Genomic DNA, 22,796 nt, shown 5'->3' with positions numbered 1-22,796 from the left:
ACTTATAAGATATTAAGACTATAAGGTATTCCGAACTGTGCCATAAGTTAGGTGTTGGAGTATCACACATAATTACTAATCCGACGTAGTTAACCCCTTTGTAAAAGCTAAATTTAAACGCCTATATTTAAGCAGCAATTCACGAAATAATTAATGCTTCCAGATGCCAACTATGTATTTACGAACTAACATTGTATCTTTCCCAACCGTCAGCGTTGCATGGAAAGGTAGATATGTAACGAAGCAAAGTAAGGAAAGCTGTATAACAAGGTCAAATTATGGCGAATTGCTAACCAATCAGGGCTGCAGACGTATGATTTTGCGAATCCTTCCTAAATCGCCTACACTTGGTGATAAACACTTTTAAGAGTTGTCTGTTTACGCCAAGTTAAATGGCGCCCCGTTGATCACGCAGCGACATTAAACAAAGCGCCGGTGAGCACACGTCAGCGGCGGCATTTGGCGAACTGGCAGGACGTGTTTGGTGACGCGACGTTTGGGCGAGGTGTCGCAGCCCGGGGGCATTGCTGTGCGATTTCTTACGTGGACGAATGAAGCGATATCAAGCAAACGACCGCCAGAAGCACTGTAGTTTATCGCAGCGCCGTCCGGTAAAAAGAAGCAGTTTTCTTGGTTCGCTTTTGTTCGTTTATCCAGTAGATGCTGGTACTGGTAAAGTGTGTTCGACAAAAAGGAAAGAAAGTGTATAGCCTAATGTGTTTTAGAGGCGTAACTAAATATGCTTTTCAAGAGAAACCACGTGCAAATCAGAAACATTAGGATTTTTTTTTCAACTTTAAGCTAGAGCAGTGTGCTGTACAGCAAAGACTTAAAACCTTGTCAAATTTTTTCAGGCTTACTTTTAACCAAGTTTTTGTTGTTGCACCGAACCATGTCGGCAAAACTGATGGTGAAGCCGTCCACCGATTCCTCGTCTGTGTCCAGTTTCCCAACCACAACCGATAGGTTTGTTAGTAAACGCTAGGCATTTCTCACGTAGAATAAATACTAACGATTTTAATCGATAAGGTAACCAAATATGAATGTTTCCACTTTTATCAGGCATTAAGATTCAAAGTATGTGCAATAGGGCGGGTCGCGAAAACACTTTTTTTTCAAATCCACTTGCCTTATATGGATTTTGATAGATAGAACCCTAAAACCGTTATATACAAAGTTTGAGGTCATTTGAACATGTATTGGTGTGAGGAAATCGAGTTGAATTTTTGCCGAAAATCGCAAAATCGGGTAAAACTAGGAAATTTTAGGTTAAGTTTAATCCCTATTTTACAAGTGAAATTCATTTGCTGTGACCTTATTCTTCTTTTAAGACAGTTATGGAATAACTGAAGCAAGTTAGATCTGTAGAGATTGCATTGTAATATTTATTTGCAGTATTAATAAAAATTGCCAAAAATCGCAAAAATTTATAAAAAGACAAAATTTCGGATTGCTTTCAATCTCTAGTTTTATTTTAATGTTTATGGAAGCTAAAGACTCACTGCAGATGGAATAGCGGCAGGAGACTCCATTTTAACATTAATTACGCCAGTATTAAAAATCGATTTTTTGCTGAAAGGGTCAAAATGCAGTAAAAAAGTTGTTGCCTGTCACTGCAAATGCAAATGACATAAAATTCTGTTTTTGATTCAGATGATGCATGAAGTTTTCGGGAGTTCAACTTTAAAAGAATCATTTCCTTTCTTTTTTTAAATTTACAAACGGTTGACTTGCTTCTGTAACAAATCTAATAGCCCTTTCAATTGACTGGGTAAAATTTTGCAATTTTGAGTCTTTATCTTCCATGAACATTAATTTAAATTCAGGTTTGACTTGAAAACTACAAATTGAAGGCAATCCGAAATTTTGCCTCTTTATAAAATTTTGCGATTTTTGGCAAAAATTCAATTTATTTAAATACCGCAAAAATATATTAAAATGCAATCTCTGCAGCTCTAAATTGTTTTAGTTATTCCATAACTGTTTAAAAAACAAGTATAAGGTCACAGCAAACAAATTTCATTTAAAAAACATAGATTACACATAACCCAAAATATCTCATTTTTACACAATTTTGCGATTTTTGGCAAAAATTCAACTCAATTTCCTCACACCAATACATGTTCAAATGAGCTTAAACTTTGTATATAACGGTTTTAGGTTTCTATCTATCAAAATCCATATAAGGCTGGTGGATTTGAAAAAAAGTGTTTTGCGACCCAACCTAATGTGCAATATTATTCAACGCAGTCCCTGTATTTAAAGATTTACGCTGAAGGATTTAGCAGTAAGCCCTATACTTCATGACAATACCACTCTTTATGTTTGAAATGTGTTTAAGTAGCCATATTATTTTAAGCTAGTCTATATAGGTGGTATACAGACTTTAAATAAAGACCCAAGCGCTGGTGTGCTGTTGTTTGAAATAAATACATTAGAAAAGTCATTTCAAAACGTTGCATTAATGTTAATTAGAATAATCAACGTTACTTAGAATTTCAGTAATAACCTGTCTGAAGTCAATCGTTATACATAGTTGATCACACCACTTTAATAGCTTGCATGAGTATTCCATGGCACAATGGTTAGAATATCTGCTTTGTCATTTGAAATACCGTTATAATTTTTGACATATATGTTTGCAGCTCCTTCTCCCAACTGAAGGGCGGTTACCCGGAGACGGTTTACACGTCGAGCGCATACAACAACGCTCTGCTCGACGGATTCAATGGTCTCAGGTCGGAGAACCTACTGTGTGACGTCACGCTGATTGCGGGAAATACCCGTTACCCAGTGCACAGGTCCCTGCTGGCAGCTTGCAGTCCCTACTTTAAGGAGATGTTCACCAAAGACAACCAGAACGGTAGGTGAACTAAAAAAAGTAATATTCGTGAAGGTTCAACAGTTTTCATTCATCGAACACAGCCAGAATGACACATTGCTAGAACATTGAATATATCATATATATATAAGTCAAATGTTTACGATTTAAGGAAGTCTATATCTTAGCAGTGAGTGTGGTTACTTTTTGTCAGCCAAAAATGTAGTTTTTTTACGTAAAATTTCTAAATACAGTTAGCTAGCTTCAGATAGAATACAGTTCGAATTACTGGATACTTGGATCGAAATTTATTTACCAAACAGTAGCGCTTTAAACTAATTGTAATTTATTTTAATACTAATTGTATTTTAAAAGACTTATTAGACTTTATATCCGCCAAAGTTGATTTGCGCTTGAGAAAACGACTTAAGGAAATGTAAAGCACCAAACTCAACTATACATTTGTGGCTTGTTTAAAAATAAGCAAAACGAAGATAGTCAAACCATAGGTGATTCACGAACGCACACCAAAACGACGAAAACAACACTTCTATAGCTATTCAATATGTACTGGTGTCGAGTAAAACGCGTTTCTTTCCGCAGCGCAAATCGGTCGCAACGAAGGCGCGAAGTACACCTGGTTCTCGGAGTCGATCGAACTGCGCGGAATCAGCAGCGACGGTCTGAAGCACATTGTCGAGTTCATGTACACGGGAAAGCTGCCGGTCAACATGCAGTCGGTGCAGAACATCCTGGCCGTCGCAAGGCACATGCAGGCGAGTGATGCTGTTGGACGATAGACAAGTTTTTTGAGGTTTCTGGGCTTGTAAACCAATTGGGAGATATTGCTTAGGCCTCATTTAGTTTGACTTGCTGTTTAGCTTTTAACCGGAACGAACCTGAATCAATTTACTTGCTGCCTGGATTTGGGTTTCTTGTTAATTTACTTAAAATATTATATCTTCGTATAAAATAGGTCAATGTCGATACTGCAAAATAGCACCGCCTGTTAGGCCCAGGTATGCGGAGGACATATCGACTCTATGACAATCTATTTGTCTTCGGTTTCTAGTTAAACAGCGCCAGCCAGCCATGTCTTGGAGCCCCAATAACCTGGAACTTATTGCAAAATATATTAACATTTTATCACAAATATATTGACCATTGTTTAGTTATGTGGTATATTAAGTAAGACAAAGTCAGGATGCTCGTTTTGGTCTGTTTATGTTTATGTTTTGCTTAAACTATCAGAGATGTTTTCGAAATTTTCGAAATAACGCGGCTCAGTAAAGTAAAAATTAAAATCAAGTCAGTCTGTTGATTATTATGTTGTATGTAATTTCAAGCAACATTTCGTATCGTCTTCTGTCGATATGGGGTACTCCATTGGGCTTATTATCCGAGATTTATCATCTATTAACATTTTCATCGAAATTTAGAATGCGTAGTTACGGCTGCATGCGTGCCGAGATCCTAATTGTTTTCCTCGTTCCAGATTAAACCGGTCCTTGACTTCTGCATGGAGTTTCTCATTTCGGCCATCGATGTCAACACGTGCGTGGACATTATTCACATTGCCGAAGTCTTTAGCATGGCTCAACTGGAGGAGAAGGCCTACAAGTACATGCTTGACAGGTGGGCTGACAAGTTTGTTTTGTAATTCTATAAAACTTTCAATATAAAATGACCGCAATTTACTGACAAATATAGTCCTCGGTGGGAAGAAGAACCATAACAATTTACTAGAAATAACTTTAGCAATAAATACCAAAAAAATTGAGTTTTTTTTTATTTTTAATTAGGTTCCCTGATTTCATCAAGTCGAACCAATTGCAAAAGCTCACTTTCGAGAATATGAGCTTTCTGTTGGACAGTCCCGACTTAAAGGTCATGTCGGAGTTGGATGTTTTCGCTGCGACTTTGAAGTGGATTATGTACGATCATTCAAGGTAGGCATACTCTGGCGTTAGTCAAAAGCTAAAACATCACTAATCGTACAACAAAAAGTACGTGGTAAAAATGACCTTTGCGAAAACTTTATAAAGTGACGTCAGATTTGAATAGTCTTAAGAAGCGTGTTGTTCTCTTAAATTGAGCAAAAGATGTGCTTGCGGCCCCCGATGCTGAATACACCATTAACAAAATATTTTACAAGTACAATCTTCGCTATTGTTGTCTATTTTACTGAACAGTTTTCGTTTTTTGATGACCGTGTGTTTTCTGTTGAGCTCTATATATTAAACATGCATGTAATGCAAATATGCCTTCGTCACTTAGTTTTGTATTTTCACTGCAGACAAGCTTTCATTCGAAAACTGATGGAAAAGATTCGATTTCCTCTGATGCCTCCCAGAGACCTGATGGTGCACGTCAACGTGGTGGACTTTATGAGGACCAAGTGCAACGATCTCCTGCTTGAGGTAAATATTTTTTAACTTTATTGTCGACTTTTTGTCTTGAACCATAATTATCGCCTAAGTAGGGTTAAAGATACTGAGCCTTTGTAGAACTTTTACTGAACTTTCTTAAAAGTGGTAGTGAAATGGTGAAATGCGGATGCATTTATATCACACAGAATGCGTTCTTCTACCCCACAAAATTCAGAAAACAAGTAGAAAAATGCATGTTTTTTTGTTAAAATATAAGTTAAACTAGTTTAACATTGCAAGAAATGCAGAATGATATCTATACTGTTGCAATCAAACGTTAGAAAAATTCCCCTTTGGTTCAATATACTACAGGTTTGAATTATATAATAAATAAAACAAAAGGAAATTTTTCACGCCCCATCTACAATAATGCTTTGATATTCCAGGCAAGCAGTTATCACATGCTTCCCCACTCACAACCGATCGTCCCATCGGCAAGAACGAAGATCAGATCAAGCGACACCAGGCTGGTTGTGCTTGGAGGTGCCGACAACACTGATGAGGTTTCCAATCAGTTGAAAGGTAGACTACTTCCTAGAGATGTCCGATAATATCGAATCGGAGCCGATACACGATGCCAAGTGGTAGTATTGGTACATGTTTTGATAGGGGTGGTATCAATGCCGATCCGATACCAATTTAATATAAAAATATTGTCCGTGATTTGCGATCCAACGCGCGCAGTTTACCAATATTAGGTAACTAAACTTCTGCACAGTAAAGCACATTTTGGCGTTATAATCTCAAAAAACACCTTTAATCATTTCAGTTTTGCTTGTTCGAGCACAGTACTGACGTCATTTGGTAACAGATTGGTTCGCGATACTTTTGTCCAGAATATCGGATATCGGTATCGGAATAAAATGTCAAGTATATCGGCCGTCCCTACTACTTCCCCTTTGTGGAACTTTAACTATGAACGTAATGAACTTTGACACGGAGAATCAACGCCTTATTATAAATACGTATATAGCTTTTATACAAGTTCAAAATGGCCTAATAGTAAACAGATGAGGACAGTTAATTTACAAATTTGTAAACCACAATGTTATATAATTAATCTTTCGCTTTTACAGTTGATCAATTGCAAGCAAAAGAAACTGGAGAAGATAGTAGTTTTACTTTTTACAACAACGTTCGTACCACTTATCCGTACCGTTAAAAAATAACCATTCACTACAAACTTTTTCCCAATAACACTTGCAAAAATATACTTTAGGATTTTAAGATAATTTACAAATTTGAAATGCAATAGGACGGCCGCCATTAGACTTAAAAGCATTACACAACGCTTTCCTAACGCTTTCCACACATTTCAGTGTTTAACCGTGAGCTGACTGCCTACACCCTCCTGCCCAGCATGGACACCGGCGTGCATTCCCATTGCGTGGCGGTGCTCAACAACTTCTTATACGTACTCGGAGGCCAGAATCACTTTGAAGAGCGCGGAAAGACTTCGGTGTCGACCGTGACCAGGTAAGCCGTAAATTTGGCCGTTGGACCATCGTCGCAGAAGGATAATATACATTTGTGGCAGAAAGTTTTTTTATTATTGTGATTTGTGCGTACAGTTATTGGACGCGTGATGCTGTCGTTTTGAGTATTGATTACAATACTGTACGACTACATTTTTTACTGTTTATAGATTTCGCTATTGCTGACGTTTAATAAAATGTTTATTATCGAAAAAGTGGGATTAAATAATCTTTTTGTTTTGTACAAAACAAACATTAACTGCACTTTTCTTGTGTTTTACTTACAAAAAAAAATATGAATAAGAAAATTAAAGTTTTAAAATTTTGCGTATAGTATGTATTAAATTTTCCAATGTCGTGACTGAATTATTCTGTTTCGTATTTAAAAACTTTGCGGTAATAAAATGCTTCCTAATATATCAACAGGTGCATTTTTAATTATTGTGACAAAAAAACTAGCGATATAATTTTCTTTTAATTAGTGAAATTTCCAACGCTGGGGCGAAAAATAATAAAAAAGCGTCAAAAGTTTTTTTTAATTTACCTTACATCGTGACGACGCTAACGACAACTTATTATATAACAATTTTGCGTGGCACAGGTACGATCCCCGTTTCAACACGTGGATGAAGATAGCCAGCATGAACGAGCACCGAGCCGGTTTCCACGTGAGTGCCATCCCGGCTTACAACCGCCTCTATGCGGTGGGCGGTGTGAATTCGGTCGGCCGCTTGTCGTCAGTAGAGTGCTATTGCGTGGAGGAAGACCGCTGGAAGTACGTCGCTTCCACTCAGGTAAGATTTAAACTGTTTTCCGCTTGTGGTGTTGCAAATTAGCCGGGTGTATTTTTGTTAAATGCGCATTAAAGTGTGTTATAGTTTTGGTTTTTTAAACGTGCATACCAGTAAAAAGAAAATTGAAAAAAACAAACAGTTTCATAGCATTTTTTTGTTTTCCTAAAAATAGGAAAGGCAATTAAATAAATTTAAACTGACTTTAACTGCCACAGTTAATTTGTAACAAAACCTGGTAAAAACACCAGGGAAAATCCAGTTTCGCACCAATCCTATTAGGTCTTTGGTTGGCCAACTGTCGTTTTTTCTAAACTAATCTAAACCTAAAGAAACCCAGCTTTCGATGGAGTACAGTAAAGTATATCTCCAAAAACCCACAGCATTACAGTCTTATTAACTTAAAACCAACAGAACGCCTTGTGCGATCACAACGGCTCGGTTCACCGCGACAAACTGTACGTGAGTGGCGGATTCAGCGACGGACACTTCAGCGACGCGATGCTCTGCTACAACCCAAAGCACGACATCTGGGAACGTAGGTCGCCAATGCAAGCACCAAGGGGCTGGCACAGCCAGGTCACCCTCAAGGAAAAGTAAGTAAAAGTATATTCAGCGACTACGATTACTTAATACTGATTCATTCTTTAAGATAAGTGGATCTGTCCTGTTTAATTTAATAACTTAGTAGTGCAATATTTTAGAAGTTTAATCCCACAGCCAGGTCAACCGCAAGATAAAGTAAGCGCCGCTCTTCGTGGGCAAAACATACAGCGCCCTAAATTACGTGTTTTTATACTTGCCGGTATGTTTTGGGACATTAAAAATAAAAAGAGACGTAAATGTCCACAGAAAAATATTTGCGCAGTTTTTAATTGCGGGCATCCATAGTTGTAGGTCACCCTCAAGGAAAAGTAAGCGCCGCTCTGCGTGGACACAAAGTACAGCCCCTTGTTTTTTTGTATTTGCCAGTAAGTTTTGAGACTTTAAAAACAAATAGAAAATGCTCACCGATAAAATATTTGCGCAGTTTTTATTTGCGGGAATCCATAGTCGTAGCGACCCAGGAATATTAGCTACATAGATTACGTTTACTTAATACTGGTTTATTCTTCAGAATAAGTGGATCTGTCCTGTTTAATTTAGTAATTCAGTAGTGCAACATTTTAGAAGTTTAACTACTCCCGTCAGCCTCTTTAAACACTAAAGCGCTTTCCCCTGATGGTCAACATGGTTTGCAAGTTATGGGGAAATAGTGCAGCTTCTAGATTGCCTTTTCAATTGAACACCAAGCATAAAACCACCCTGTTGTAAAACGTTGTGAACCACAGATGCGAATTTAATTATGTTTGTCCGCTCAATAGGATCTACGTAATCGGCGGAAACACCGGAATCAACAAGCGAGTGGATGTGCTGGAAACTGAAGTGTACAGTCCCGACTTCGACCAGTGGACCAGCGTCACACCGATCTCGATGGGACAGAGCGAAGCTGGCTCATGTGTGGTAAGTTCAGAAGATAGCCGGCCACGGAATTCTATTATAGGGTCGTTGTACGATTTCAGTGGCCCTATATACTTGTTGATGTTAACCTTATTAGATATTCGTCATTGGGGGGCCAACTTTGTTATTTAGAACACACAATCACAAAGTAGTCACATTTTTAAAGATTTCGTCATGGAAATTTGTTGCTCAATAGATCTTAATTAGCTGATGCTATAAATAAGACTTTAAACAAGCGGCTTGGGTTTCAGCTGGACAACAAGGTGTACATCGTGGGAGGCTACTGCTGGTCAGCGAGGCGATGTATCAAGGTCATCCAGACCTACGAGCCCGAAAAGGACGAATGGGAACGGGTCGGGAACCTTCCCAGGGGACTGGCAGGCCTTCGGCTCTGCACCCTAACCCTGCCCCACCACCTCGTACGATAAATTGGAAACACGATCGATTATTTTTTCGCTCCGTGGTTAAGCTATCGGAAACCACTTTAGGTCGTTCCTCCTCTGAATGAGACATTTAGTTGTAAAAATGGCAGTCTGGTACTCAGTTTGCGGGTATGGCAATATTTCATGACACGATCCCTTTTTAAATATCAATTTGCAGACTGTACTTTATTTGTAATGTTTTCTCGTTTTAAAAGCAGCAATTTTGCCTTTTGTGTCTAATACTGTATAAGTGTATAAAGAACAATGTGCATTCTGTGCTTTTCAATTGCGTTTCCCCATCGATCATAATTTAAACTGGATATCTTATTTGCTTTAGACAAGATCGAAGTATATGAGGTTTATAGCGTTTTTCGTGTTTTTTGCACATTTTGTTGCAAACCAATTGATTTAGCGTTCGCCAACACTCGCGTGTCTTTTCAGGAGAATAAAATCAGAAAACAAACAAACATGGAATTCTCTTTTGAGTGATAAACACCCAGCAACACTGCCCGAATTCTTCGTTATAAATACCATCCTATCTAAACCATTACTCCAAGCGGAATATAAATATACTAGGAACATCAAAGGAATGACAAAAGCACCAAATATTCCCAAAAGCGTTTTTATACTATAACACATCAAAGGCTTCGCTTTAGATATTTTTTAACAGTATCGTTTTTTTGCCTATCGAAGCATTTTTCAAATTTGTTAACGGTGTCGGATTTTTTACGGGACGTTGTTGTAATAAAACTCCTCTTTGCATCTTATATTGTAAGGAAACGTAAAAGTGGCGATCAATTACCGGACCAAATATTTAAATAAAGAGGGTCGTATAAAATCCAAGCTATATGTTGCTAATAATGGTGCGTGTTTGAAGCAAAAAAGATCTAAAAAAGAATCAGTAATCACTTTGTGATTATAAACATCTCGGCTTCCTGTTGTACACCTTGCTTGCTTTGCTCCTTAAGATCCAATGGATAGAGTATCTGTTGAAGTCGCTGAGCAACAAAATATGAAAAAGGGTCGAGCGAGTGATTATTGGGTAAAATCGATTAAAATTATCAAAATATGTTAAAAGCGCGAAACCAGCGATAGAAATGTTTTCAAATAATTTTATTGTGGTTCCTTTAAAATATCTTAATACCCAATCAAAACGATAAAAGCATGTTGATGTATTACATTGGGCAACCAATGCGCAGCTCTATTACCTTTGGTTGTACATTCGGACACCTTTACTTAAAATCGCTTAAAACAAGATTACCATACATAGCAAGCACCATTATCCATCGTCTAAAACAGCTACAAGCAGTCGTCTCTTTTCAGAAAATTCTTAATATACCTGTTTAAAACTGCCACGCGCTTTGTAAAAGGCGTAGACGAACAAGATTGGAACCCAGCAGACCGACGACATGGCAGTGCACCATCCGAACACGTCGGCCCAGTCCGGGTACTGCTGGCCGGCGTACTCGACTCTCGTGTATTTCAACGCGTAGAAACACAAGATGCCCTTGAAAATTTAGACATAATTTCACCATTGATAAAGTGTTCATATAGCAAAAAACGCGACACTTTACAAAAAACGATCGACTAAATGCATATCAATATCTTTATATTATTTATGTTATATGCGTTTCATTAAAATTTAGAATATGGCTGAGTGTTTAGCTATTTGCTCATTCGAATTAAGATACACGATGCTTTTGGGAACGAAATATATTTATCATATAACATCCAAACGAACTGATTTTCAGTGTACTTAGTTTAATCTTTATTATTGATGTGAAACCAGAATCGTTTGTTTTTCACAATTCGGATTCAGGCAGATTCTGTTTTTCAAAAGAAAATCTAGCCATATCCTCGTTATTTTGTTTTTCTATCAAAAGATTTTTTTCAAAATATATGACAAAAATGTTTACAATTCACACTTACAAATCCTGCATTATATTGACATAAATCCCTGTAAGCAACTCAAAACACTACACAAATCACATATTAGGTCTTGCAAGCACGATTTACTCACCAAAAGCAATAGAGGTGTGGCGAACTTGTAGCAGTATTTGAAGTAGACCGACGGACGGTAGCCGATCATTTCTTTGACGTTGCTACAAAAACGCTCGGTGCCGTACACGTAGCCAATCACGATCGACTCTAGAGCAGCCAGAGTAAGCAGAGAGAAGCCGCTTACCGAGTAGTTGTTGTAGAGCTCGAACAGGTAAATTCCATTCTTCATATAAATGCAGACATATCAAGTGGAAACAGGACCTCAGTTATTTGGTCGTGCACCCAAGGTTCAAGTAGAATAATTTTCCTAACGGAACGATTACAATTTTTTTACAGACATTTTCACAAACTTTCGTCAGAACGGAACATCTAACAAGTAACTCCTATATGAAAACAATATCATCGCTCGATGTAGTGCATAAAAATTCTACTGAAACGTAGTTTGAACACATTAGATTAGAGAAATAGCAGAATAAAGGCTGGTGAAAAAAATAGAATCGATTTTAAAGAATATTTTACCGGGACCCCGTTTCGGACAATAAAAATTTATCTAGGTAGATTTTTTATTTAAAGAAACACAACATACAACAAATAACCTCGCTTCAATGTTGTAAATACGTCTATCGTTGTTGCTAGTTCAGGGTCTTCGCCAAGTTGGTCAAATGAAGTAAGCTATATACGCTCCTGTTGGGACTTTAATGAGACCTTCGTTTATATTTACATTATGTAGTGCTCACCCCAAAAGTCATTGGGAATCCCAGAATGGCCAAGGCGACGCACATTCCCAGCGTCAAAGCTCGCTTCCTTCTGTTCGTTCTGAAATATTTGGGCCAATGGTCGTTGATGGCACACACAATCGCCTCCACGCAAGTGAACTGCAACGTTCAGGATGTTAGCAGTCGAGATAAGTAGAAAAACATGTATTACCAGGCAATCGAAAACACTTTTGGTGGACAAATTATAGTTGCACAAACCGTTTTTACAACAGATTATAATTCAGCTTATCAGAGACAACACATACAAGACGTTTGCCAAATTGGCAGTCAAATTGTGTGCTGAACGCTACCGTTTTTCTGGTTTAACATAACTAGTGTTTTACAACCTCTTTTATTGGCAATATGCAGGCCAGCGTTTATAAGACCCTGTAAATAAACTGTTCAATTTTTTTTTGAGGTTTGGTACACATAATTAGCACTTACGTGGCTTTCTTATACGTAACGGTTTTAGGTATAGGCTGTGCAAAATTGCAAAATAAATGTAACAAATTTGCAAATAAATGTCGCGTAAGAGTCACCTGTAAGTAAATTTTATTCACATCACACAGTGTTTTTTGAAGGAGTGAAAAATTTATGAGCGACACGCTCAGGGTGCTTATACTGCCAAAGCGTTCAGGAATACGGAAGAATATTAAAGCTAAGCGAACCTGTGAATCCAACCCGAGCATTATGAGCATCAAAAAGAACAGGATGCCCCACAGTTGTGGGAATGGCATCAGCGAAATTGCAGTCGGGTAAGTTTGGAATGCTAGTCCCGGACCTAAAACAAACTCATCAAAGAAAATTGTTTAACGGTCGTATTACATCTATGCAACTATTGTTTGCCTTAAGAATGCCAAGGGTACGTAGTGCAAATAAAGCCAAAAGTTACTAAAATTTTATTGGGTTTAATAACCTTGTTTAAAACTTCTTCTATCCGTGGGACAATGGAAGGTGAAGGTTTATGGACTTAAAGGTGAAGGTTTATTGACTATTTAGTGTTATCCGCGGAGATAACTTTTAATAACACTGGATGTTACAGACGTATTCAAAGTAAGCGAGTTAAACTTTTAAGTTGGCGTGTAACAATTCAACAGTTATCCCCTGGTTGGCAAAACACCTCCATAAAAATGGCTCAACCGTATTTTACATACCGTGAGACGTGACGTCGGTGACGTTTATGTTCTGCAGATGCGCCAAATGACCGACGACAGCAAAAACAGAGAATCCAGCAAAGACCGAGGTCGCGCTGCAGATGATTGGGATTTGTATGCAAGTCCTAAAGCCACAAAATTTGCTTTGTTTCTTGCTAATAAACATATAACAAAACCTATCTACACACATACATACACAACTATACAATTATTTAGGCAAACGTTTCAAACATTTTTAGTGTTTTTAAATATTTGTTTTACGGAGAATTCCTGAAAATAATATTCAATAATACTCAAACAATACTCAATACAAACGCGTAGTACTTCCATTAAATAAATTTAGCTTAAACTTGATATACTGTATGAGTAAAAATTACAACAGGTCATTTTAAAGTAATGATGCTAGATATTGAAACTGAATATATATTATTGTATTTCCGGAAAGGAAAACTAAATACCGAAGTATTGTATAACAATACACAATAAGCATTAAAGCTTAACAGTTTTTGTGTAAAGGTAAATTTTTGTTGAGTTTCTAACCATTATTACAGTGGTTATCAACCGATGTGTCGCGGCATTCTAGCGTGCCATTTTTAATGCTTAAGGGTGAGGAGAGATATTTAAATTCTTTAGGATTCCATTTTTTTCTATTGGTAAGCCTCTTTATACATGTTTTGTGTACGATAAAAGTGCCAAAAATTAAAAAGGTTTTTTCTACCTTGTTGAACAGTTAATGTGCTGTTTCAATCTCGTTTATTATAAGTTACAGTTAACCACTCAGCAAACACCGCCAACTATTTATAGTTTCTGTAGGGTGACGCAAACCAACAAAGGTTGCGAAACATTGACTTATTGAGTAAAGACTTGAAGGACAATATGTATAGGAACAAGAATCTATAAAATTTGATTCTCCCATCTCCGTCCAACAGGTAAGGTTTATTTTAATGTCAGGTACATCGTGCAAATAGAAATAACAATGGGCAATGTTATAAAACTTTTTTTATTCTTGCTTAGCGAGTAACATTAGAAATAATAATGATAGTAAAAGCCCCGAGTAGCTCTCTCCTACAGTTTATTTTTGTCCTTTTAGACAATGTTTAAAATCTACATCGACGGTAAAGTAGTTCAAACCTGTAACAATTACTGTGGAAATCATTGTAACTGCCGAAAGTCACCAAAGCAGCAAAGCAGACTCCGTACGAATACAACACTTGACTGCCGGCCTGAACCCAAACCTGAGAGCAAATTAAAACTCTAATACTTTAAACCATATTAAACCTAAGGGCAGATTAACTATTAAGCCAAATATAAGTTTTGGCACGTTTGCTAGAGCTTTATTAGTTGGATACATCCATTTATATAGTTAATTTATGCACGCATGCATAACGCAGTCTTGTCCTTTAACAAACTTATTACGGCTTACACTTTTAATTTCTCGACAAGCAGTAGATTACACTAACCTGAGCGTCAGCCAGCTTCGCAACATCCGGAACCATGTAATAGTAGATTCCATCTGCAGCACCCGGTAACGTGCACCCACGCACCGTCAGGATTGATAATATGACGTAGGGGAAAGTGGCAGTGATGTAGACGACCTGGTAAAACGTTACGAGGATCAAATATTACCGATAGCGTACGTTAAGAAACATGCCAACCTTTCCGGCGGATTGAGCGCCCTTAAAGCAGCACCCGTAGACAAGTATCCACGCAATGATGAAACAGGCCACCATCGGCCAGTTGCTACAAGTTCCCATTTCGTTTATGCTGGACGAGGCTCGCAACACGTAGTTTCTGTAAGAATATAAATTTGTAGATCGAAGAACATTATGAAAACGACTGAAATTTAATGCTGGATTTATTCGTATCATCTATTTTACCACCAGAATTTTTCAAAACCATCCAATAATCCGCAAAATACGTAAAAGATGTTATAAAGACGCGTATGTTTTCCTACTGCCAAAACTCGGTAACCGCAAAAGATCCGTTTTTCATCGCTGCTTGATTGCGATACGATGATTCGTTGAGAAATGTTGAGTTGGCATCGACGACGGAAGTTGGACGTAGTGACGTGTAAGGAATGCAACTGTTCGTGTTCCACCAATTATCTGTATATGCATAGTTACAAACAATTAAAATACGAATGCTTTCTAGACCAAATATAAATTCGAAATGATTAAAGACATTAAATCCGGGCATATACTTGTTCGGTTTGTTTTGCTAAAGTCAGACTAGGGACCCAAGTAAGACCCTTTATCACTACCCGAGTCCCGAGTCACTACCAAACTTCTGATATTGCTAAATGTCCTCCGTATTTAGTTTTGCGTAAATTGGCCGATACAGGTTGCAGTGTCTGAGCAGGACTCGGGAATCGCACAGTTAGCCGGAGTCGGACTCGGGTTTATTTTTAACCGACTCCGCAGCCCTGCTGGTTAAACGAAATAAATAAATATGATTTTTTTTTCTTTCAGGATAAACGAGTTGGTATTTAGCGACATCTAATTAGCTGTTGGCTACGGGCTTTTCCAACGTTTGCGCAGTTAGCTCATGCAATACGTAATTAAATAAAGCCCATACCGCACGTGCTCCAGGAAAAATCGCCAGGCGAAAAGCTGTGGCTTAGGTAGAGGACGGACCAGGCAAGTACCATGATGTAGTACATCGATGCGTAAAAGCACACCACGAAACTTCCGGCACCGATTCCCTGCGAGAAAATAAAATCAAGCATTATGGCGTCTAAACCAAGATACTGAATAGGGTAATGTGATTTCTGCGGAAAGACAGAACATGCATAGTCCATATCAGGTCAATATATACAGAGAATTGCATTTCTTAAGGTTTTTGATTGATTATTGTAGAATTAAATCGGTCAAGGATTAATCAGGTAATAGCACGTCATTTCCTAACAAATGTATTAATATATATATATATATATTTATATGTATATATATATATAACATCTAAATGCGTGTCTCATACACGTCTTTAATCATGTGCATTTTGACATATTTTAACAAATTTTTCAACACATAAATCCTCAGAAATAAAAAAAAACTGTAATGAGCAATAATATATATATATATATTAAAGAAAGTTAGACGTACAATTAATTTAATTGTACGTCTATAACTTCCTTTTTAATCATGCGTTATGCAAGACAGAAACTGATTGCCTGTCGTATTCAGTCTATCAAGTCGACGTACCTTAAACCCTGGCACCAAGCTCCACACTTCAATCACAGACTTGTTGGTGTACTGGCCCAACGCCACCTCCAGAAAATAAAGAGGAATTCCGATAAAGGCGGCGAAGATCACGTAGGGAATTAGAAATGCACCTTAAAATTACATTTCCGGGCAATTCATTACCAATTTAGGGCGCTCACCAGTCTTGCTTTATTATGACAATTTTGAATTAGGCCGTTTATAAAGTCAAAATAACAATGCTGTAATGACTTAAGTAAATGACTTGACAGTCACTGTTTTTATTGAGCTTTTTTCAATAAAATTGGGGCATGTATTTCAATTTTTCTACATAAAACAATTTGTTTGCTATATGTTGGGTTTTTGCTATATTTTAGTTAATTTTGACTAGACTATGACTTAAATTACTCAATGTTTTCACTAATTGAAATTGCGGTTTAAATTTGAGTTTAGATCAGTGATTCTCAACCTTTTTTAGAGCCAGAGCCGCATTTCAAACCTAAGGTTTGCAAGGAGCCGCATAAAAACAACAGTAGGAATATAATTAAAAAAACATTAAAATATCAACAAGAAAACAACAAATATACATTACGCTAGCCTAGGCTAACTAATTAACAATGTTTGCCATAGCTTTGCCTATTGCCATAGCTTGTCGACCAGGACTAAATATATTGTGACGTAACTAACCGCAAAATTATTTTAAAGAGCCGGACGGAAGTAACCCGGTAAGATTAGTACTTCGTACTCGGGATCCTTGCTGATCAAATTCATTCACTTTTGGTTTCTCTTACTTCCTTTGTTGCAATTCTGCTACTGCTAACTAATTTTTCACTCCGTTAGTGAGAGCCGCAAAATGTACAGTTGAGAGCCGCATGCGGCTCTGAGAGCCGCGGTTGAGAATCACTGGTTTAGAAGTATGTGCGCATAAAGTTAAATAATTTACTTGCTAGATCGAAACTCTACAGAGCTTTAAGCAAATTTAAAGCCATTAAATGTTCCGCGCTTTTTATTGACTTAAAACACTTTGATTTTGTTTTATAGAAAAGTTGATTTTGTTTTATAGAAAGGTTAAGACTGTACAGTATTATGCTGGAAACAAAACTAATTTGTCAAACAACCAGATGTATGAAGTTATCAAGTTACCTGAAGAATAAAAAACTAGCAAAATAAACTAATATAATTTTATATAAAAGTATACCGCCTCCATAGGAAAACGCAAGGTAAGAAAATCTCCAAACGTTTGCGATGCCGACCGAAAAACCAAGGAAAACAAGAAAGGATTCGCGTCTGTTGGTCCACCTGTCCCTGAAATAGCATTCGGTCTTTGAACTATTTTGGGTTTTGCAGATCACTTGTCATAAAGTAGAGCTACTAATGCGTGCAACACAAGATACAAAAGGACCTTATAACTGCGGAGACCAACAGAAAATCATATCTCCAAGAACACAGTTATACGTGTCGGTGGTGTTACACAAAAGCGGTGAGTTTGCCAAACGCGTTTCGTTAATCCAAACACGTTTTAAGTTTTGAAAGTTCTGCGATGGGCATAGTAACCGATGGGCATGGTAACCGCGAGAAGGCTTTGATTAACAAGTGGTTGGAAGAAATTTAAAGCTCACCAAATTCAGTGCTTGACAATGTTTATTTTGCTTGGTTAATTTTCACCAATATCTAACTTTGTCTATTAAGATAACAAACCTGTTAACAGCAACTTCTTCGGTATCTTGTTCTTTGACTTTATTTGCGACGTTAAAAGGTTCTTCCATTGCAAAAAGTTGATGAAGAGAATGAAATCAATTAAATGTAAATTAAGTATTATTATTATTATTATTACTCAGCTACTTGGCATTGTCTGCGAAACTAAAATTTGGGTAAATATTCACGATGAATCGATTTGCCCTCAAATTAGAATGTCATTTGTTGTAAAATATGTTAAATACCGCCTATTTTCTGGTACTTATCTACAGTGTTTGTTCTAAAACAGCCCGACAACTCGAGTTCTACAAACCATAAGGTGGTGCAATCAACCCAAACAGAAATAGGGAAATGAGCTACAAAATTTTGATTTTATGTAAATAAATTTTCTACAACTTTTCTAGAAACGCAGGCTAGCGCCCAGTGGACTCACAAACTTCTTAAATATTATAGTTAATGAATTTAGTGGAACTTTGCGTGAATCTATACCGTTAGTATTCGTATTGCAAAAAATTGAAACTCTTAGCCACACCGACTACATTACAATGAATGTACGGCTATCATCAGTAGCCAACAACAATAAAACTGAAACAACAATAAACAGCTCGCGGCCACTAAAATTGTTAACAGGCCCACATTTTGGCCGCGGCCCACAGTCACTAATTTGTTAGCAAACTGACGATTTTGCCCAATATTTTTCATCTCTCTAACTCAGTGGTCGGCGAACTGTGGGCATTTTTAGTGGACCGCGAGTTATTTCTGACTATAGCTTAGTGTAATCATGTAGTTGTGGGCCGCATGAAAGCCGTACATTCATCGCACTTTATTTTAAAAGTTCGCGTGACTAAGAATTTTTTATATTGTCTCAGTGTGGTTCAGACCCACGTACCAAATGTGGTCCTAAGAGTTGACGAACTTTAATTTTTGCCAACGTATATTTTTCGTTTTATGGTACATTGTGGCATGGCATTGTTTTCGGCATTAAAGCGCCGAGAAATTTTTCACCTTAAAAACAATATCTTAAAGTCGCCACTGTTTTCGTAGTGGCTTTACTTTAGTGGGCCTTCAAAAGCTCTGAAAAGAGTACTTTATGCTGCGACAAAAAAAGTTTGCCGACCACTTCTCTAACTAATCAATTGCCATTTTCACTGTTACGTCAAACGACCATGTTTAGTTACTTTTTTATTCTTTTTTTATGCTACCTTAATAAAACGGCCTACCCTATCGATTAACAAGCAAAACTAAAAAAACACTCTAAATTACTTACTTTTTATATAATTCTTGTATTTCGTCATTTTAAACTAATCCTTGTATTCGTCATTTTAAACTGGCATTTGGCGTTTCCCTGTACGATGTGGACATTGCGAACCAATGATGGCGCTTGGTTTTACTTGGTTTCATTTTTTCTAGACTTAAAATAGCATTGCACCAAACAAATAGCTTCTCTATCATCCCGTTAAAAAAAATCGAACTAAATCCTAGCTCGAGGCAATCTTTATCATGCTTTTGCTGCTTATAGCCATAATAGTTTTAGTCAGGTCCGCAGCATTTGGTCTTTTACAACATTGTTTATCCTTCGCTCGATCTATCTGGTAACGAAACACCGCCTTCACTGCAAGTTGTTTAATACTAGAAGCCAGTATTTATTAATCATTTCAACGTTAGGGCTCACCTGCCGGGCGAAGTAATCGCGGAATTTTCGGGTGAACCTCTATTTGTCTTGAATTGCTTACACGCTTTTAATACATAAGCTTTTAACGTACGGTAGACTCATTTTATGTAGCATAATAAACAAATTAAAAATCATTAAGTTTAAAACACTCTCTCTCGTGTTAGTTAAATTCGTCACATGTTTTTTTCATTATGTGCAATATTTGACGTTAGCTGTCAGTGCTACTTTCGTATAGTATAGTCTAATTGTAGTAGGCAATTAATTTTACCTGTACTAAGCACTAACCGAACTCATCTATACTTGGCACTGTAGTGTCATAAAGTATGCAAGTAACAGCGCATTTTTTCCAATGACTTGTCAAGCTTAAACCAGCTCTAAAGCTCACACACAACAACTCGTACTTTGATTGCTTGTCAAAAAATAAATGTGGACACTGGATAGTGTAACCTAAAGGTGTAAAACAATGTAGAAAGCAAACCAATGCTAGAAAAATAGCTAATATTGCTTATATAAGTCAAATATTATAAAAGATGTTTAACAGCATTTTGGCTTTAGGCTTGCCATTTTTTGGAAACGTAAATCCGGGACGCATATTAAAAGCTGCAAATAAACTTAATGTTGACCTAATACAAAAAAATTTAATGCAGCTAATTAACTTAACGGGGTTGCGGTTGTTTTATCTTTTGTCAGGGGGTATTTTTAGGGCCTCATTAAGAGTGGTTTGTCTAAGTAATTTAAATCGTAACCGAAAATGTCTGTATTGTGTATAGAATAAGTCGGGTAAGTACTTTCTATAATTAAAGTAGGATGCGGCCCTTGTGAAAGCAGCAACAATATTAGGTCGTATGTTGGCAAAGGTGCTATATCCATAACAAATTTGTATTCCCGGACCAAATCATTCTCAAGCATAGGTTAAACAAAATGTAAGATTCCATCAAGATGGCCTCTTAAAACTATTACATACTTGTACTCTGCGTCACTTGCTTGAGCCGCTTGTTATTGCCGATGATTTAAAAAAGTAATTTATCATGTTACTAAAAAGTTATGTTACAAATAGGGTAGTATCCTGGCTTGAAATGAAGTCACATTCTTTAACCTGTGTGAAAGCAGCATTTAGTCGGATGGGGTGTTATAAATTATCGCATTTATCTGCGTGACTGTGAAACATCTAATTGTTCGTCTTCGCAAATTAAAATTGCAAATAATGTGTGCTTACTTAAAATGAAACGACTAAATACCCAACGTCTAAGCACGTCAAACATATTTTACGTAACGAAAACCAGTGACATATATCAATAGGAAACCACACACTAACGTAAAACCTTAAGTTGTATAGCAGCCATGGTTCGCTTTGCGTGATATTCAGCAAACACGTAATTCCTGTACCATACTGCGTTCAACGTAAGTAAAATCTAGTTTGAAACTGAAAATTGTTATGAATTAAACCGCCGCATTAAATGCGTACTTCAAGAAGTTTTTAAACTTTAAAGTAATTAATTTTAATTAAGGCAATATATACCTATTCCACGCAGGTAATTGCTATTAAAGTTTTTTTAGACAATGCAACAAAGTATGTTGCCAAAAAGGAATTTTTAAAGAAACAAATTCAATTCTTCGTCTTGAGTGTTTAAATTACTATCTTTACGCAGTTTTTTTATACAATGCAATAAAGTAGCCTATGTAACCAAAAAGCAATTTTAAAACTACTCACAAACGTAAAACCTTTAAGCAGATACATAATCCCTGTATCATATTGCGTCCAACGTAAGTAAAACCTCGTTAAAAACTAAAAACTCTTTGCTATTAAAACTGCCGCATGAAATGCGAAATTTTGCAAAAAATTTTGCGCGGTAACAGACATCAAGAAGTTTTTAAACATATAAGTCTTAAGTTGGAAACATTAAAACTTATTTCCATTAAGGCAATCAGTATGTTATGGCTTTATTTTGATTTGTAATGCTGTAACCCGCGACATTCATCGATCCAGAATTACTGACAAACGTTAAACTTTAAGTTGTAACAGCATTTGTTTAGACTTGCGTAATATTCAAGCAAATAATACCGGCACCAAACTGCGTCATACGTCAAAAAAAAAGTTACTCACCACACACAAAAAAGAAGCTATAGCCCCAGCAACCTTACCCCCAGAAAAATATTTCTTAACAGCCGCTGAAAAATAATTAATTTATGTTAAAAAGGCAGCTTGGCAGCCTTACCAACAGTATTACATAGTTTTGAGAAAGGCTAAAATGGCTAACTCAAAAGGTTTTACATTTTATAAATTTTGTTTGTAAATCTTAAATTAAAAATCCGGGACAAATGGGTTAACCGGCCGGGACAGTCCCGGCTAAACCGGGACGTATGGCAAGCCTAGCTTTACTTGTCTGGTGTTTTCCTCCTTGTATTACAAAAAAGTTTTTGATTGCAATCAAAGGCGGATCTAATTAAACCAGGTGGTGGATCCATAACAGTATATTTGGCTTTACGTTGTTTTCTCGCATCGTCTTGTAAATCGTGTTCTATTGTTTTTTTTCGTTATTGTTTGGGTGCTATATTTTATTTTCGCCCAGTTACAAGTTCATTGCCCTGCGGAAGATTTTCCGTATATAGGTTATCTAAGGTCGGTACATGAATACAATGCCTGGCAGCAGCAGTAAAAACAAATTAACATATAGGTAATGCATTTTTTCGCTTTTTACGCTGATCGATAACGTTTTTGCAGTATAAGCTGTTGTCCGCGATCGTCACGCCTTACGGTTATTTTTTTAGCAAAATTAGGGTCTCCGTTTTATTCAGTAGGCCTAGAGGTTATAAAATAAATTCATCTTTAAACACCAATAAACATTTAAGGCAATTTTACAATAAAACATTCAAATAGCTAACA

General features: G+C 36.9%; 2 protein-coding genes across 2 annotated transcripts; one reads left to right on the top strand and one right to left on the bottom strand.

Moving 5' to 3' along the window:
• Positions 1-858: 858 nt before the first annotated feature.
• On the top strand, positions 859-10,067 carry LOC146161312 (kelch-like protein 13). The gene is made up of 12 exons (XM_083384253.1): positions 859-966; positions 2,646-2,863; positions 3,425-3,597; positions 4,317-4,456; positions 4,624-4,770; positions 5,118-5,241; positions 5,637-5,772; positions 6,570-6,726; positions 7,327-7,519; positions 7,931-8,112; positions 8,881-9,019; positions 9,268-10,067. The coding sequence occupies exons 1-12, from the start codon at positions 893-895 to the stop codon at positions 9,442-9,444; spliced, it is 1,860 nt and encodes a 619-aa protein (XP_083240379.1). The 5' UTR covers positions 859-892; the 3' UTR covers positions 9,445-10,067.
• A 240-nt stretch (positions 10,068-10,307) lies between these two features.
• LOC146161311 (sodium- and chloride-dependent GABA transporter 3-like) lies at positions 10,308-18,311 on the bottom strand. Its single transcript, XM_083385128.1, has 14 exons — positions 18,244-18,311; positions 17,744-17,850; positions 16,549-16,679; positions 15,923-16,049; positions 15,303-15,453; positions 15,004-15,139; positions 14,809-14,943; positions 14,480-14,583; positions 13,349-13,473; positions 12,863-12,975; positions 12,177-12,314; positions 11,459-11,662; positions 10,778-10,945; positions 10,308-10,436 (listed from the first exon to the last, which is right to left on the bottom strand). The coding sequence occupies exons 1-14, from the start codon at positions 18,309-18,311 to the stop codon at positions 10,344-10,346; spliced, it is 1,800 nt and encodes a 599-aa protein (XP_083241254.1). The 3' UTR covers positions 10,308-10,343.
• Between the last annotated feature and the right edge of the window lie 4,485 nt (positions 18,312-22,796).

Source organism: Ascidiella aspersa, chromosome 3 (genome assembly GCF_963924565.1).
Source record: "Ascidiella aspersa chromosome 3, kaAscAspe10.2, whole genome shotgun sequence".
NCBI lineage: Eukaryota > Metazoa > Chordata > Ascidiacea > Phlebobranchia > Ascidiidae > Ascidiella > Ascidiella aspersa.
This window is presented reverse-complemented; position numbering and strand designations above follow the sequence as displayed.

Bases quoted from the DNA above. Each gene is read 5' to 3' on its own strand.
- LOC146161312 (XM_083384253.1), top strand. From the start codon at position 893: ATGTCGGCAAAACTGATGGTGAAGCCGTCCACCGATTCCTCGTCTGTG. The intron at 967-2,645 runs GTTTGTTAGTAA...ATATGTTTGCAG, and splicing joins TTCCCAACCACAACCGATAG to CTCCTTCTCCCAACTGAAGG. The intron at 5,242-5,636 runs GTAAATATTTTT...TTGATATTCCAG, and splicing joins GCAACGATCTCCTGCTTGAG to GCAAGCAGTTATCACATGCT.
- LOC146161311 (XM_083385128.1), bottom strand. From the start codon at position 18,311: ATGGAAGAACCTTTTAACGTCGCAAATAAAGTCAAAGAACAAGATACC. The intron at 16,680-17,743 runs GTATACTTTTAT...TGTAATTTTAAG, and splicing joins TGCGTTTTCCTATGGAGGCG to GTGCATTTCTAATTCCCTAC. The intron at 15,140-15,302 runs GTAGGAAAACAT...ATATTCTTACAG, and splicing joins GCGGTTACCGAGTTTTGGCA to AAACTACGTGTTGCGAGCCT.